General features: G+C 47.0%; 1 protein-coding gene across 3 annotated transcripts in view; it reads right to left on the bottom strand.

Annotated features, from left to right (window-relative positions):
- Window positions 1-17,923, bottom strand: part of piezo1 (piezo type mechanosensitive ion channel component 1 (Er blood group)) — a 175,267-nt gene that overhangs the window by 86,561 nt on the left and 70,783 nt on the right. For all 3 annotated transcript variants that reach the window (XM_079249118.1, XM_079249119.1, XM_079249120.1), the window contains exons 11-13: window positions 17,753-17,832; window positions 4,027-4,207; window positions 3,480-3,585 (exon numbers count right to left, since the gene is read on the bottom strand). In XM_079249118.1, the coding sequence (XP_079105244.1) occupies window positions 3,480-3,585; window positions 4,027-4,207; window positions 17,753-17,832 (367 nt within the window). The remainder of the gene's footprint in view (window positions 1-3,479; window positions 3,586-4,026; window positions 4,208-17,752; window positions 17,833-17,923) is intronic.

Below are 17,923 nucleotides of genomic sequence, written 5' to 3'. Positions count from 1 at the left end.
TTAAGGAACTCCGGGCGGATCTCCTCCACCCCCGGGGCTTTGCCGCCAAGGAGCTTTTTGACCACCTCAGCGACTTCAGCCCCAGAGATAGGAGAGTCCACCCCTGAGTCCACCAGCTCTGCTTCCTCATCAGAAGACGTGTTGGTGGGATTGAGGAGGTCTTCGAAGTATTCCTTCCACCGACCCACAACGTCCCGAGTTGAGGTCAGCAGCTCCCCACCTCCACTGTACACAGTATTGATGGAGCACTGCTTCCCCCTCCTGAGCCGCCGGATGGTGGACCAGAATCTCCTCGAAGCCGTCCGGAAGTCTTTCTCCATGGCCTCGCCGAACTCCTCCCATGCCCGAGCTTTTGTCTTGGCGACAGCTGAAGCCGCATGCCGCCTAGCCTGTCAGTACCCATCAGCTGCCTCCAGAGTCCCACAGGCCAAGAAGGCCCGATAGGACTCCTTCTTCAGCTTGACGGCATCCCTCACTGCTGGTGTCCACCAACGAGTCCTGGGATTACCGCCACGACAGGCACCAACGACCTTACAGCCACAGCTCCGGCTGGCCGCCTCAGCAATAGAGGCACGGAACACAGCCCATTCGGACTCAATGTCCCCCGCCTCACTCGGGACATGGTTGAAGCTCTGCTGAAGGTGGGAGTTGAAGCTCGCTCTGACAGGGGACTCAGCCAGACGTTCCCAGAAGACCCTCACAACACGTTTGGGCCTGCCAGATCTGACCGGCTTCCTCCCCCACCATCTGAGCCAACTCATCACCAGGTGGTGATCAGTTGAATCCGCCCCCCTCTTCACCCGAGTGTCCAAGGCATGTGGCCGCAGGTCCGACAATACGACTACAAAATCCATCATCGAACTGCGGCCCAGGGAATCCTGATGCCAGGTGTACATATGGACACTCTTATGTTGGAACATGGTGTTCGTTATGGACAATCCATGACGAGCACAGAGGTCCAATAACAAAACACCATTTGGGTTCAGAGGGGGGGGACCATGCCTCCCAATCACTCCTCTCCAGGTCTCACTGTCATTGCCCACGTGACCATTGAAGTCCCCCAGCAGAACTATGGAGTCCCCAGAAGGAGCACCCTCCAGCACTCCCTCCAAGGACTCCAGAAAGGGTGGGTACTCTGAACTGCTGTTCGGTGCATAAGCACAGACAACAGTCAGGACCCGTCCCCCCACCCGGAGGCGGAGGGAAACTACCCTTTCATCCACCGGGGTAAACCCCAACGTGCAGGCACCAAGCTGGGGGCTGATGAGAATGCCCACACCTGCTCAGCGCCTCTCACCATGAGCAACTCCAGAGTGGAAGAAGGTCCAGCCCCTTTCGAGGGTTCTGGTTCCAGAGCCCAAGCCATGCGTCGAGGTGAGTCCAACTATATCTAGCCGGAACCGCTCAACCTCGCGCACAAGCTCAGGCTCCTTCCCCACCAGAGAGGTGACGTTCCACGTCCCTAGAGCCAGCTTCTGCAGCCGAGGATCGGACCGCCAGGGTCCCCGCCCCTTGCTGCCGCCCAGCTCACATTGCACCCGACCCCTACGGCTCCTCCCGCAGATGGTGAGCCCACGGGAGGTGGGGCCCATGTAATGTTTTGGCACTGAACTTGACCAGGCTCCACGGGCAAAGGGATGGCCACGAGACACTCACTCTCGTGCCCCAGAGGAGGGCCTCGGAGACCCGGCAAAAGGAACATTTATCCCCATGGTCGTCATCATCATATATATATATATTAATTTGGGCCTGATTTTTTTCTATTTGTATGCCAACACTTTTGATCACTTCGCCCAAACTTCATAATATAGTTGTTTTGTAAACTATAGTTGTAAACTATGGATTGTCCTGTACATAGATGTCTACTTTTTATTTTAATTACCTGATTTCTGTTCCCTTTCGGTTTTACTTTATGCTCTGTTTTTGATCTTTTTAGGTCTGTTTTTTATTGTGTCATGTTTTAACTGTCTTAGTTTTCTCAAATATGCAGATTTGGCGATTATCTTCCTTCTCATCACTGCTTTGCATGCATCCCACAGCACTGATGGGGACACCTCAACATCCTTATTATCCTCTATATATGTCTGAAGTTCCTTCATTATTTCTTCCTTTGTGTACTGTTTTAAAATACTTGAATTTAATTTCCTAATTGTTGTTCCTTTCTGCCTCACCAAACAAAGTTAAATAAAGGTGCGTGTAATCTGATAAATCCATTACTCCTAGTTTTCCCTTAACCAGTATATACTTCCGCTCTTTTTTCCCTATAACAGATGTCTCAAATGAAATCTGGACAGCCACCCCTCTCCAGTGTCCTGATTTGTAAGGGGCAAAAAAACTTGGTTATAATCATTCAAGTGAAGCTTTACATGTTCCTTTTCTGTTAAGTGAGTCTCTTGTGATAATCTCACCCCTGCCTCTTCTGTTTTCATTTTACTTATTATCCTTAACCATAAACATTAATACAAGGCTACTTTAATGCAGTTCTTGGATATCATTGTTCTCCTTTCTATCCTTGCTTTCATATTTACACCCTTTTTAACACAGGAACAAAAGGAACTTTAAACATTCATTCTCAAAACCGCTTTGTCCGAATAAGGGTTGCGGGGGAAGCTGGAGTCTGTCCCAGCAATCACTGGGTGAGAGGCAGGGTGGACAGGTCGCCAGTCCATCACAGAGAGACAAACAACCATTTACACTCACTCATTTTAGATAAACCAACTGGACGGTGGGAGGAAGCTGGAGTACCCAGAGAGAACCCATGCGTACACAGGGAGAACATGCAAACTCCACACAGAAAGGCCACTGTTCGACAATTGAACCAGCGACCTCCTTGCTTTGAGGCCACAGTGCTAACCACTATGCCACCGTGCAGCCCAGACATTTAAACAACCCAAAAGAAAACTTTAATATAGAAACAATTAAACAAAATGCCAACCAATCTTTCTTACATGACGCCTGATTGATGACCTTCTTTGCGCCTTGAAGCCCCCCCACAAGTCCTTCTTATGCTACGCAGTGTCTCTAAAAGTCTCTGCTGGCACAGTTTCTGCAGTTCGTGATGTATACAAGCGTGCATTTATTTATATGTATCAGTCGATTTGAACAAATATTTACAACAACACAAAGTTACACTGCTTAAAAATGGATTGTATTTTCTCTGAATACAACTGGAAGTGCTGCTTAGCATTTATCATTTAAATCCTGTAAAATATTCTAATATTAAACGTAATCAAATCACTGTATGCTTCAGTTAAAAACAAATGTACAAGATATTCTTCTAAAGATCTAGGAACAGTCAGTAGAGAAAGAAAATCAATCAGTAAAAAAACAAGCAGCTCACCTCAACCACTCACAACAAACCACAGAAAGCAGTTTCCTTTTCATTCATCACCCCACTGCTGCTCACTTCAGCAGTAAAACTCTGCTTTTACACATGAACTGGAGTGTAGATGTTTCAGAGTGTTTCAGTGTGTAATGACCTTTTGAAGTGACTTCCTGCAGTCGTGCTGTCATTTTAATCTTCCTCCTGAAGTTTTCCTTCACTGACTGTCGCAACAGCAGCCAGAAGGTCAAGACAAACAAAAGCTGCAAGGAACATATGAAAAAGGGTTAGGCTTGGGGCTTTTACAGATGTTCATTTATCCTCTGCTGCCGGCCCTCATAGATGTGTCTTCTCTCCACTCTTATTGATTCCTTATACAGATGAATGTCACAGCCATCATCAGGATATAAATAATCAAGCAGTGAAACCTTCCCAGTCAAAGATAAACATCCTGTTTGTCTCACATCATGTATGAATCTGCACTGTGACACATGACAGTGTCTGAGCAGGAATTTATGTTTAGTATCAATTCTCAGATGGCATATGTATTGGTATGTAATGTGATAAGACAAGAACTGAAGTTAGGATATTTTCTGAAGGAAAAGGTTGTTGTAGCAACTGTGTGAAGTTTGGGAGATGTTGTCTCATATCGTTCAACTTCCCCAATCCAAGTCTAATGTTACTGAGTGATTACCAAGTCTTACCAGTGCTCCAAGTCTCAAACAAGGATACTGGGCTCGATCCAGCCCCAGCTGTTTCAGGCTCATGGTTCCCACAGTGGTGGGCAGCTCAGGTTGCAGCTCCATGCCCCAAACGTACTGTAGGCAGCACAGAGTCAGGCCATACAGCAGGATGAAAGGAGAGCAGAGCGTGGCTGCATGCCGTCTGAAACACACAGACATAGTCATCAATCAGTTCACGCTACAGCAGTACGATCAATCAGTTCACGCTACAGCAGTACGATCAATCAGTTCACGCTACAGCAGTACGATCAATCAGTTCACGCTACAGCAGTACGATCAATCAGTTCACGCTACAGCAGTACGATCAATCAGTTCACGCTACAGCAGTACGATCAATCAGTTCACGCTACAGCAGTACGATCAATCAGTTCACGCTACATCTCCAGGTATACCTGTCCAGGTATACCTGTCCAGGCGTACCTGTCCAGGCGTACCTGTCCAGGCGTACGTGTCCAGGCGTACGTGTCCAGGCGTACCTGTCCAGGTGTACGTGTCCAGGTGTACGTGTCCAGGCGTACCTGTCCAGGTGTACGTGTCCAGGTGTACGTGTCCAGGCGTACCTGTCCATATGTATGTGTCCAGGTGTACGTGTCCAGGCGTACCTGTCCATATGTATGTGTCCAGGTGTACCTGTCCAGGTGTACGTGTCCAGGTGTACGTGTCCAGGCGTACCTGTCCATATGTATGTGTCCAGGTGTATGTGTCCAGGCGTACCTGTCCATATGTATGTGTCCAGGTGTACCTGTCCAGGTGTACGTGTCCAGGTGTACGTGTCCAGGCGTACCTGTCCATATGTACGTGTCCAGGCGTACCTGTCCATATGTACGTGTCCAGGTGTACGTGTCTCTTGCACAGTGATTTGTGGGATTGACTCCAGCTTCCCCGCAATCCTCAATCAGACTAAGCGGTTCAGAAAATGACTGACTAATTGCTAATTTATTGCTATTGAGATGACCTGGTCAATTAAACGTGATATTGATTTCAAGATTAGAGATCTCATATTCATCCCTATGTTGATCTTCAAACTCTACTTTTTTCTCATCCTCATTTTTATTGGTATTCTCAGCCTCAAACTCAGCTTGAGGCTTCAGCAGCCTTATCTTGTCCTTCACCTCAGCTTCAGCTTTATCTTTGAATTCACCCTCATCCTCAGCTTCAGTCTCATCCTCATCTTCACCATTATCCTCACCCTCATCTTCACCGTTATCCTCACCCTCATCTTCACCGTTATCCTCACCCTCATCCTCATCTTCCCCTTTATGCTCACCCTCATCCTCATCTTCCCCGTTATCCTCACCCTCATCCTCATCTTCCCCGTTATGCTCACCCTCATCCTCATCTTCACCATTATCCTCACCCTTATCTTCACCGTTATCCTCACCCTCATCCTCATCTTCCCCGTTATCCTCACCCTCATCTTCCCCGTTATCCTCACCCTCATCTTCCCCGTTATCCTCATCCTCATCTTCCCCGTTATCCACACCCTCATCTTCACCGTTATCCTCACCCTCATCCTCATCTTCACCATTATCCTCACCCTCATCTTCACCGTTATCCTCACCCTCATCCTCATCTTCACCATTATCCTCACGCTCATCCTCATCTTCACCGTTATCCTCACCCTCATCTTCCCCGTTATCCTCACCCTCATCTTCACCGTTATCCTCACCCTCATCCTCACCATTATCATCACCCTCATCTTCCCCGTTATCCTCACCCTCATCCTCATCTTCCCCGTTATCCTCACCCTCATCCTCATCTTCACCGTTATCCTCACCCTCATCCTCATCTTCACCGTTATCCTCACCCTCATCCTTATCTTCACCGTTATCCTCACCCTCATCCTCATCTTCACCGTTATCCTCACCCTCATCCTCATCTTCACCGTTATCCTCACCCTCATCCTCATCTTCACCGTTATCCTCACCCTCATCCTCATCTTCACCATTATCCTCACCCTCATCCTCATCTTCCCCGTTATCCTCACCCTCATCCTCATCTTCCCCGTTATCCTCACCCTCATCCTCATCTTCACCGTTATCCTCACCCTCATCCTCATCTTCACCATTATCCTCACCCTCTATGTCAGCTTCACCGTTATCCTCACCCTCATCTTCATCTTCACCGTTATCCTCACCCTCATCCTCATCTTCCCCGTTATCCTCACCCTCATCTTCACCGTTATCCTCACCCTCATCCTTATCTTCACCGTTATCGTCACCCTCATCCTCATCTTCACCATTATCCTCACCCTCATCCTCATCTTCACCATTATCCTCACCCTCATCTTCACCGTTATCCTCACCCTCATCCTCATCTTCAACATTATCCTCACCCTTATCCTCAGCTTTAGTCTCATCCTCATCTTCCCCGTTATTCTCACCCTCATCCTCATCTTCACCATTATCCTCACCCTCATCCTCATCTTCACCGTTATCCTCATCCTGATCCTTATCTTCACCGTTATCGTCACCCTCATCCTCATCTTCACCATTATCCTCACCCTCATCCTCATCTTCACCATTATCCTCACCCTCATCTTCACCGTTATCCTCACCCTCATCCTCATCTTCAACATTATCCTCACCCTTATCCTCAGCTTTAGTCTCATCCTCATCTTCCCCGTTATTCTCACCCTCATCCTCATCTTCACCATTATCCTCACCCTCATCCTCATCTTCACCGTTATCCTCATCCTGATCCTTATCTTCACCGTTATCCACACCCTCATCCTTATCTTCACCGTTATCCTCACCCTCATCCTCATCTTCACCGTTATCCTCACCCTCATCCTCATCTTCACCGTTATCCTCACCCTCATCGTCAGCTTCACCGTTATCCTCACCCTCATCCTCATCTTCAACATTATCCTCACCCTCATCCTCATCTTCACTGTTATCCTCACCCTCATCCTCAGCTTTAGTCTCATCCTCATCTTCACCGTGATCCTCACCCTCATCCTCATCTTCACCATTATCCTCACCCTCATCTTCACCGTTATCCTCACCCTCATCTTCACCGTTATCCTCACCCTCATCCTCATCTTCCCCTTTATGCTCACCCTCATCCTCATCTTCCCCGTTATCCTCACCCTCATCCTCATCTTCCCCGTTATGCTCACCCTCATCCTCATCTTCACCATTATCCTCACCCTTATCTTCACCGTTATCCTCACCCTCATCCTCATCTTCCCCGTTATCCTCACCCTCATCTTCCCCGTTATCCTCACCCTCATCTTCCCCGTTATCCTCATCCTCATCTTCCCCGTTATCCACACCCTCATCTTCACCGTTATCCTCACCCTCATCCTCATCTTCACCATTATCCTCACCCTCATCTTCACCGTTATCCTCACCCTCATCCTCATCTTCACCATTATCCTCACGCTCATCCTCATCTTCACCGTTATCCTCACCCTCATCTTCCCCGTTATCCTCACCCTCATCTTCACCGTTATCCTCACCCTCATCCTCACCATTATCATCACCCTCATCTTCTCCGTTATCCTCACCCTCATCCTCATCTTCCCCGTTATCCTCACCCTCATCCTCATCTTCCCCGTTATCCTCACCCTCATCCTCATCTTCACCGTTATCCTCACCCTCATCCTCATCTTCACCGTTATCCTCACCCTCATCCTTATCTTCACCGTTATCCTCACCCTCATCCTCATCTTCACCGTTATCCTCACCCTCATCCTCATCTTCACCGTTATCCTCACCCTCATCCTCATCTTCACCGTTATCCTCACCCTCATCCTCATCTTCACCATTATCCTCACCCTCATCCTCATCTTCCCCGTTATCCTCACCCTCATCCTCATCTTCCCCGTTATCCTCACCCTCATCCTCATCTTCACCGTTATCCTCACCCTCATCCTCATCTTCACCATTATCCTCACCCTCTATGTCAGCTTCACCGTTATCCTCACCCTCATCTTCATCTTCACCGTTATCCTCACCCTCATCCTCATCTTCCCCGTTATCCTCACCCTCATCTTCACCGTTATCCTCACCCTCATCCTTATCTTCACCGTTATCGTCACCCTCATCCTCATCTTCACCATTATCCTCACCCTCATCCTCATCTTCACCATTATCCTCACCCTCATCTTCACCGTTATCCTCACCCTCATCCTCATCTTCAACATTATCCTCACCCTTATCCTCAGCTTTAGTCTCATCCTCATCTTCCCCGTTATTCTCACCCTCATCCTCATCTTCACCATTATCCTCACCCTCATCCTCATCTTCACCGTTATCCTCATCCTGATCCTTATCTTCACCGTTATCCACACCCTCATCCTTATCTTCACCGTTATCCTCACCCTCATCCTCATCTTCACCGTTATCCTCACCCTCATCCTCATCTTCACCGTTATCCTCACCCTCATCGTCAGCTTCACCGTTATCCTCACCCTCATCCTCATCTTCAACATTATCCTCACCCTCATCCTCATCTTCACTGTTATCCTCACCCTCATCCTCAGCTTTAGTCTCATCCTCATCTTCACCGTGATCCTCACCCTCATCCTCATCTTCACCATTATCCTCACCCTCATCTTCACCGTTATCCTCACCCTCATCCTCATCTTCCCCGTTATCCTCACCCTCATCCTCATCTTCACCGTTATCCTCACCCTCATCCTCATCTTCACCGTTATCCACACCCTCATCCTCATCTTCACCGTTATCCTCACCCTCATCCTCATCTTCACCGTTATCCTCACCCTCATCCTCATCTTCACCGTTATCCTCACCCTCATCCTCATCTTCACCATTATCCTCACCCTCATCCTCATCTTCACCATTATCCTCACCCTCATCCTCATCTTCCCCATTATCCTCACCCTCATCCTCATCTTCCCCGTTATCCTCACCCTCATCCTCATCTTCACCGTTATCCTCACCCTCATCCTCATCTTCACCATTATCCTCACCCTCATTGTCAGCTTCACCGTTATCCTCACCCTCATCCTCATCTTCACTGTTATCCTCACCCTCATCCTCAGCTTTAGTCTCATCCTCATCTTCACCGTGATCCTCACCCTCATCCTCAGCTTTAGTCTCATCCTCATCTTCACCGTTATCCTCACCCTCATCCTCATCTTCACCGTTATCCTCACCCTCATCCTCATCTTCACTGTTATCCTCACCCTCATCCTCAGCTTTAGTCTCATCCTCATCTTCACCGTGATCCTCACCCTCATCCTCAGCTTTAGTCTCATCCTCATCTTCACCGTTATCCTCACCCTCATCCTCATCTTCACCGTTATCCTCACCCTCATCCTCATCTTCACTGTTATCCTCACCCTCATCCTCATCTTCACCATTATCCTCACCCTCATCCTCATCTTCCCCGTTATCCTCACCCTCATCTTCCCCGTTATCCTCACCCTCATCTTCACCGTTATCCTCACCCTCAACCTCATCTTCCCCGTTATCCTCACCCTCATCCTCATCTTCCCCGTTATCCTCACCCTCATCTTCACCGTTATCCTCACCCTCATCCTCATCTTCCCCATTATCCTCACCCTCATCCTCACCTTCACCATTATCCTCACCCTCATCCTCATCTTCACCGTTATCCTCACCCTCATCCTCACCCTCATCCTCATCTTCACCATTATCCTCACCCTCATCCTCATCTTCCCCGTTATCCTCACCCTCATCCTCATCTTCCCCGTTATCCTCACCCTCATCTTCACCGTTATCCTCACCCTCATCCTCATCTTCACCGTTATCCTCACCCTCATCTTCACCGTTATCCTCACCCTCATCCTTATCTTCCCCGTTATCCTCACCCTCATCCTCATCTTCACCGTTATCCTCACCCTCATCCTCATCTTCACCGTTATCCCCACCCTCATCGTCAGCTTCACCGTTATCCTCACCCTCATCTTCAACATTATCCTCACCCTTATCCTCAGCTTTTGTCTCATCCTCATCTTCACCGTGATCCTCACCCTCATCCTTATCTTCACCGTTATCCTCACCCTCATCTTCACCGTCATCCTCACCCTCATCCTCATCTTCACCATTATCCTCACCCTCATTGTCAGCTTCACCGTTATCCTCACCCTCATCCTCATCTTCAACATTATCCTCACCCTTATCCTCAGCTTTTGTCTCATCCTCATCTTCACCGTGATCCTCATCCTCAGCTTTAGTCTCATCCTCATCTTCACCGTTATCCTCACCCTCATCCTCATCTTCACCGTTATCCTCACCCTCATCCTCAGCTTTAGTCTCATCCTCATCTCCACCGTTATCCTCACCCTCATCCTCATATTCACCGTGATCTTCACCCTCATCATCAGCTTCAGTCTCATCCTCATCCTCACTCTCATTCTCAGCCTTAGTCTCATTGTCAGCCTTGTTGTCACCCCCATCCTCCCCCTTATCCTCAACCTCAGTCTCATGCTTAGCCTCAGTCTTATTCCCACCTTCAACCTCTGCCGTAGCATCAGCCTCATCTTTACCCTCAGTGTCATCGTCAGCCTCAGTCTTATCATCTTTAGCCTCAGGCTCATCCTCAACTTGAGCTTTAGCCTTATCTTAAATCTTGGCTTTGTCCTCATCCTCAGCCTTATCTTCGTCGTCACCTTCACTACCCCTTGTATAAAAGACTGTTATGTACCTGTTCAGCCCTTCCTTCATAGTATATTTTTGTTTAGTGTGTTTACTTGTAGTTAATATGTTCCGCCGCTAGGTGGCCACGCGAAAGCACTAATGTGTAATTTTCTGCACACAACATGGCTCTGAGAAGTATCGTCATGACACGGATATATCAGTCAAATTAATAGTGTGCGTATATAAAAGTGTTCAACATTATTTGTGTTTCAATCTTGTGTTATATAAGTCCCAAAGCTATTATTTGTTAAGTTGAAGTTTGACGGCTGTTTTCTGGCCCATGTCTGAATGCTTTGGATGCTAACAGTTAGCCACTTAGCTTTGACAGTTACAACCTGTAGGCCTCATGTTGAATTCACGTTTGTGGCTCTTATTTTCCAGTTGAGATGCCTTACTACATTGTTTGTGTCAAGTGTGCCTCATGCTGGGTAGATTACTGGCAGCAGGAATTATCATTCAGTTATCATTTAGTTATTTCATAACTAATTAAAGTCAGGTCTTGGCCTTGTGGCAAGCCTTTAGTAACAGAGTAATTGCTTTGTGGACACTTTTGGTCATATTGACCATAAGAAATGCAATTGTAGACCAGTATCAATAAGTCTGTATTTCTGTATTCTCTTTGTGGGGAAACCACACCCATACACACCGACACATTCACACCCTCAACCAATCAACCCTATCATCAGTCTTATCCTCATCTTGAGCCCTGTTTTCACCCTCACCAACAGCCTTGATCTCAAATTCATTCTAAGCCTTGTTCTCATTCTCCGCCTCATCCTCATCTTTAGTCACAGTATCATCCTTAGCCTCAGACTCAGTCTTGTCTTCTTCCTCATCTTTGGTCATATCCTCAGCCTCAGTCTCACCCTCATCTTCAGTCTGGTTCTCATCCCCATCTTTAGCATCATTCTCGTCCTCAGTCTCATCCTCATCCTTGGTCTCATTCTCTTCCTCAGCCTCGACGTCAGTCTCAGCCTCATCCTTAGTCTCATTCTCTTCCTCAGCCTCGACGTCAGTCTCAGCCTCATCCTTAGTCTCATTCTCTTTCTCAGACTCATCCTCATCCTTAGTCTCGTTCTCTTTCTCAGCCTCATCCTCATGCTTAGTCTCGTTCTCTTTCTCAGACTCATCCTCATCCTTAGTCTCATTCTCTTTCTCAGCCTCATCCTTAGTCTTGTTCTCTTTCTCAGCCTCATCCTCATCCTTAGTCCCATTCTCTTTCTCAGCCTCATCCCCATCCTGAGTCTCATTCTCTTTCTCAGCCTCATCCTTAGTCTTGTTCTCTTTCTCACCCTCATCCTCATCCTTAGTCCCATTCTCTTTCTCAGCCTCATCCCCATCCTGAGTCTCATTCTCTTTCTCAGCCTCATCCTCATCCTTAGTCTTGTTCTCTTTCTCACCCTCATCCTCATCCTTAGTCTCATTCTCTTTCTCAGCCTCATCCTCATCCTTAGTCTCATTCTCTTTCTCAGCCTCATCCTCATCCTGAGTCGCATTCTCTTTCTCAGCCTCATCCTCAGTCTCATTCTCTTTCTCAGCCTCATCCTCATCCTTAGTCTCATTCTCTTTCTCAGCCTCATCCTCATCCTGAGTCGCATTCTCTTTCTCAGCCTCATCCTTAGTCTCATTCTCTTTCTCAGCCTCATCCTCATCCTCAGTCTCATTCTCTTTCTCAGCCTCATCCTCATCCTTAGTCTCATTCTCTTTCTCAGCCTCATCCTCATCCTTAGTCTCGTTCTCTTTCTCAGACTCATCCTTAGTCTCGTTCTCTTTCTCAGCCTCATCCTCATCCTGAGTCTCATTCTCTTTCTCCGCCTCATCCTCATCTTTAGTCACAGTATCATCCTTAGCCTCAGACTCAGTCTTGTCTTCTTCCTCATCTTTGGTCATATCCTCAGCCTCAGTCTCACCCTCATCTTCAGTCTGGTTCTCATCCCCATCTTTAGAATCATTCTCGTCCTCAGTCTCATCCTCATCCTTGGTCTCATTCTCTTCCTCAGCCTCGACGTCAGTCTCAGCCTCATCCTTAGTCTCATTCTCTTCCTCAGCCTCGACGTCAGTCTCAGCCTCATCCTTAGTCTCATTCTCTTTCTCAGACTCATCCTCATCCTTAGTCTCGTTCTCTTTCTCAGCCTCATCCTCATGCTTAGTCTCGTTCTCTTTCTCAGACTCATCCTCATCCTTAGTCTCATTCTCTTTCTCAGCCTCATCCTTAGTCTTGTTCTCTTTCTCAGCCTCATCCTCATCCTTAGTCCCATTCTCTTTCTCAGCCTCATCCCCATCCTGAGTCTCATTCTCTTTCTCAGCCTCATCCTTAGTCTTGTTCTCTTTCTCACCCTCATCCTCATCCTTAGTCCCATTCTCTTTCTCAGCCTCATCCCCATCCTGAGTCTCATTCTCTTTCTCAGCCTCATCCTCATCCTTAGTCTTGTTCTCTTTCTCACCCTCATCCTCATCCTTAGTCTCATTCTCTTTCTCAGCCTCATCCTCATCCTTAGTCTCATTCTCTTTCTCAGACTCATCCTTAGTCTCGTTCTCTTTCTCAGCCTCATCCTTAGTCTCATTCTCTTTCTCAGCCTCATCCTCATCCTTAGTCTCATTCTCTTTCTCAGCCTCATCCTCATCCTGAGTCGCATTCTCTTTCTCAGCCTCATCCTCAGTCTCGTTCTCTTTCTCAGCCTCATCCTCATCCTTAGTCTCATTCTCTTTCTCAGCCTCATCCTCATCCTGAGTCGCATTCTCTTTCTCAGCCTCATCCTTAGTCTCATTCTCTTTCTCAGCCTCATCCTCATCCTCAGTCTCATTCTCTTTCTCAGCCTCATCCTCATCCTTAGTCTCATTCTCTTTCTCAGCCTCATCCTCATCCTTAGTCTCATTCTCTTTCTCAGCCTCATCCTCATCCTTAGTCTCGTTCTCTTTCTCAGACTCATCCTTAGTCTCGTTCTCTTTCTCAGCCTCATCCTCATCCTGAGTCTCATTCTCTTTCTCAGCCTCATCCTCATCCTTAGTCTTGTTCTCTTTCTCAGCCTCATCCTCATCCTTAGTCTCATTCTCTTTCTCAGCCTCATCCTCATCCTTAGTCTCATTCTCTTTCTCAGCCTCATCCTCATCCTTAGTCTCATTCTCTTTCTCAGCCTCATCCTTAGTCTCGTTCTCTTTCTCAGCCTCATCCTTAGTCTCATTCTCTTTCTCAGCCTCATCCTCATCCTGAGTCTCATTCTCTTTCTCAGCCTCATCCTTAGTCTCATTCTCTTTCTCAGCCTCATCCTCATCCTTAGTCTCATTCTCTTTCTCAGCCTCATCCTCATCCTGAGTCTCATTCTCTTTCTCATCCTCATCCTGAGTCTCATTCTCTTTCTCATCCTCATCCTTAGTCTCATTCTGTTCCTCAGCCTCGACATCAGCCTCATCCTCAGTCTCGTTCTCTTTCTCAGCCTCATCCTCATCCTGTGTCTCATTCTCTTTCTCAGCCTCATCCTCATCCTTAGTCTCATTCTCTTTCTCAGCCTCATCCTCATCCTTAGTCTCATTCTCTTTCTCAGCCTCATCCTCATCCTTAGTCTCATTCTCTTTCTCAGACTCATCCTCATCCTTAGTCTCATTCTCTTTCTCAGACTCATCCTCATCCTTAGTCTCGTTCTCTTTCTCAGCCTCATCCTCATGCTTAGTCTCGTTCTCTTTCTCAGACTCATCCTCATCCTTAGTCTCATTCTCTTTCTCAGCCTCATCCTCATCCCGAGTCTCATTCTCTTTCTCAGCCTCATCCTTAGTCTTGTTCTCTTTCTCAGCCTCATCCTCATCCTGAGTCTCATTCTCTTTCTCAGCCTCATCCTCATCCTTAGTCTTGTTCTCTTTCTCAGCCTCATCCTCATCCTTAGTCTCATTCTCTTTCTCAGCCTCATCCTCATCCTTAGTCTCGTTCTCTTTCTCAGCCTCATCCTCATCCTTAGTCTCGTTCTCTTTCTCATCCTCATCCTTAGTCTCATTCTCTTTCTCAGCCTCATCCTCATCCTTAGTCTCATTCTCTTTCTCAGCCTCATCCTCATCCTTAGTCTCGTTCTCTTTCTCAGCCTCATCCTCATCCTGAGTCGCATTCTCTTTCTCAGCCTCATCCTTAGTCTCATTCTCTTTCTCAGCCTCATCCTCATCCTTAGTCTCATTCTCTTTCTCAGCCTCATCCTCATCCTGAGTCTCATTCTCTTTCTCATCCTCATCCTTAGTCTCATTCTGTTCCTCAGCCTCGACATCAGCCTCATCCTCAGTCTCGTTCTCTTTCTCAGCCTCATCCTCATCCTGTGTCTCATTCTCTTTCTCAGCCTCATCCTCATCCTTAGTCTCATTCTCTTTCTCAGCCTCATCCTCATCCTTAGTCTCATTCTCTTTCTCAGCCTCATCCTCATCCTTAGTCTCATTCTCTTTCTCAGACTCATCCTCATCCTTAGTCTCATTCTCTTTCTCAGACTCATCCTCATCCTTAGTCTCGTTCTCTTTCTCAGCCTCATCCTCATGCTTAGTCTCGTTCTCTTTCTCAGACTCATCCTCATCCTTAGTCTCATTCTCTTTCTCAGCCTCATCCTCATCCCGAGTCTCATTCTCTTTCTCAGCCTCATCCTTAGTCTTGTTCTCTTTCTCAGCCTCATCCTCATCCTGAGTCTCATTCTCTTTCTCAGCCTCATCCTCATCCTTAGTCTCGTTCTCTTTCTCAGCCTCATCCTCATCCTTAGTCTCGTTCTCTTTCTCATCCTCATCCTTAGTCTCATTCTCTTTCTCAGCCTCATCCTCATCCTTAGTCTCATTCTCTTTCTCAGCCTCATCCTCATCCTTAGTCTCGTTCTCTTTCTCAGCCTCATCCTCATCCTGAGTCGCATTCTCTTTCTCAGCCTCATCCTCAGTCTCATTCTCTTTCTCAGCCTCATCCTCATCCTTAGTCTCATTCTCTTTCTCAGCCTCATCCTCATCCTTAGTCTCGTTCTCTTTCTCAGCCTCATCCTCATCCTTAGTCTCATTCTGTTCCTCAGCCTCGACATCAGCCTCATCCTCATCCTTAGTCTCATTCTCTTTCTCAGCCTCATCCTCATCCTTAGTCTCGTTCTCTTTCTCAGCCTCATCCTGTGTCTCATTCTCTTTCTCAGCCTCATCCTCATCCTTAGTCTCATTCTCTTTCTCAGCCTCATCCTCATCCTTAGTCTTGTTCTCTTTCTCACCCTCATCCTCATCCTTAGTCTCATTCTCTTTCTCACCCTCATCCTCATCCTTAGTCTCATTCTCTTTCTCAGCCTCATCCTCATCCTTAGTCTCATTCTCTTTCTCAGCCTCATCCCCATCCTGAGTCTCATTCTCTTTCTCAGCCTCATCCTCATCCTTAGTCTCATTCTCTTCCTCAGCCTCGACGTCAGTCTCAGCCTCATCCTTAGTCTCGTTCTCTTTGTCAGACTCATCCTCATCCTTAGTCTCGTTCTCTTTCTCAGCCTCATCCTTAGTCTCATTCTCTTTCTCAGCCTCATCCTCATCCTTAGTCTCATTCTCTTTCTCAGCCTCATCCTCATCCTTAGTCTCGTTCTCTTTCTCAGCCTCATCCTCATCCTGTGTCTCATTCTCTTTCTCAGCCTCATCCTCATCCTTAGTCTCATTCTCTTTCTCAGCCTCATCCTCATCCTTAGTCTCGTTCTCTTTCTCAGCCTCATCCTTAGTCTCATTCTGTTCCTCAGCCTCGACATCAGCCTCATCCTCATCCTTAGTCTCATTCTCTTTCTCAGCCTCATCCTCATCCTGTGTCTCATTCTCTTTCTCAGCCTCATCCTCATCCTTAGTCTCATTCTCTTTCTCAGCCTCATCCTCATCCTTAGTCTCGTTCTCTTTCTCAGCCTCATCCTTAGTCTCATTCTCTTCCACAGCCCTGACGTCAGTTACATCCTCATCCTTAGTCTCATTCTCTTTCTCAGCCTCATCCTCATCTTTAGTCTCATTATCTTTCTCAGCCTCATCCTCATCCTTAGTCTCATTCTCTTTCTCAGCCTCATCCTCATCCTTAGTCTCATTCTCTTTCTCAGCCTCATCCTCATCCTTAGTCTCATTCTCTTTCTCAGCCTCATCCTCATCCTTAGTCTCATTCTTTTTCTCAGCCTCATCCTCATGCTTAGTCTCATTCTCTTTCTCAGCCTCATCCTCATCCTTAGTCTCATTCTCTTTCTCACCCTCATCCTCATCCTTAGTCTCATTCTCTTTCTCAGCCTCATCCTCAGACTTAGTCTCATTCTCTTCCACAGCCCTGACGTCAGTTACATCCTCATCCTTAGTCTCATTCTCTTTCTCAGCCTCATCCTCATCTTTAGTCTCATTATCTTTCTCAGCCTCATCCTCATCCTTAGTCTCATTCTCTTTCTCAGCCTCATCCTCATCCTTAGTCTCATTCTCTTTCTCAGCCTCATCCTCATGCTTAGTCTCATTCTCTTTCTCACCCTCATCCTCATGCTTAGTCTCATTCTCTTTCTCAGCCTCATCCTCATCCTTAGTCTCATTCTCTTTCTCAGCCTCATCCTCATCCTGAGTCTCATTCTCTTTCTCACCCTCATCCTTAGTCTCATTCTCTTTCTCAGCCTCATCCTCATCCTTAGTCTTGTTCTCTTTCTCAGCCTCATCCTCATCCTTAGTCTCATTCTCTTTCTCAGCCTCATCCTCATCCTTAGTCTCATTCTCTTTCTCAGCCTCATCCTCATCCTTAGTCCCGTTCTCTTTCTCAGCCTCATCCTCATCCTTAGTCACGTTCTCTTTCTCAGCCTCATCCTCATCCTTAGTCTCATTCTCTTTCTCAGCCTCATCCTTAGTCTCATTCTCTTTCTCAGCCTCAGCCTCATCCTTAGTCTCATTCTCTTTCTCAGCCTCATCCTTAGTCTCATTCTCTTTCTCAGCCTCATCCTCATGCTTAGTCTCATTCTCTTTCTCAGCCTCATCCTCATCCTTAGTCTCATTCTCTTTCTCAGCCTCATCCTCATCCTTAGTCTCATTCTCTTTCTCAGCCTCGACGTCAGTCTCAACCTTGATCTCAGCCTTTGTACCTTGAACGAAGGATCCAGATCAGACAAGCCCACAGAAGAAGGACAAATGTTAGCCAGCTGTGGTATGTGATGCTCCAAACCTAAAAACATTAAAAACATACATTGAGGGATTATTTAACAATAAATATTAACCTAAAATTAACTATGTTGAGCTGGTTTAAGAACATCTGA

This window comes from Telmatherina bonti (assembly GCF_933228915.1).
Source record: "Telmatherina bonti genome assembly, chromosome: 11".
NCBI lineage: Eukaryota > Metazoa > Chordata > Actinopteri > Atheriniformes > Telmatherinidae > Telmatherina > Telmatherina bonti.
This window is presented reverse-complemented; position numbering and strand designations above follow the sequence as displayed.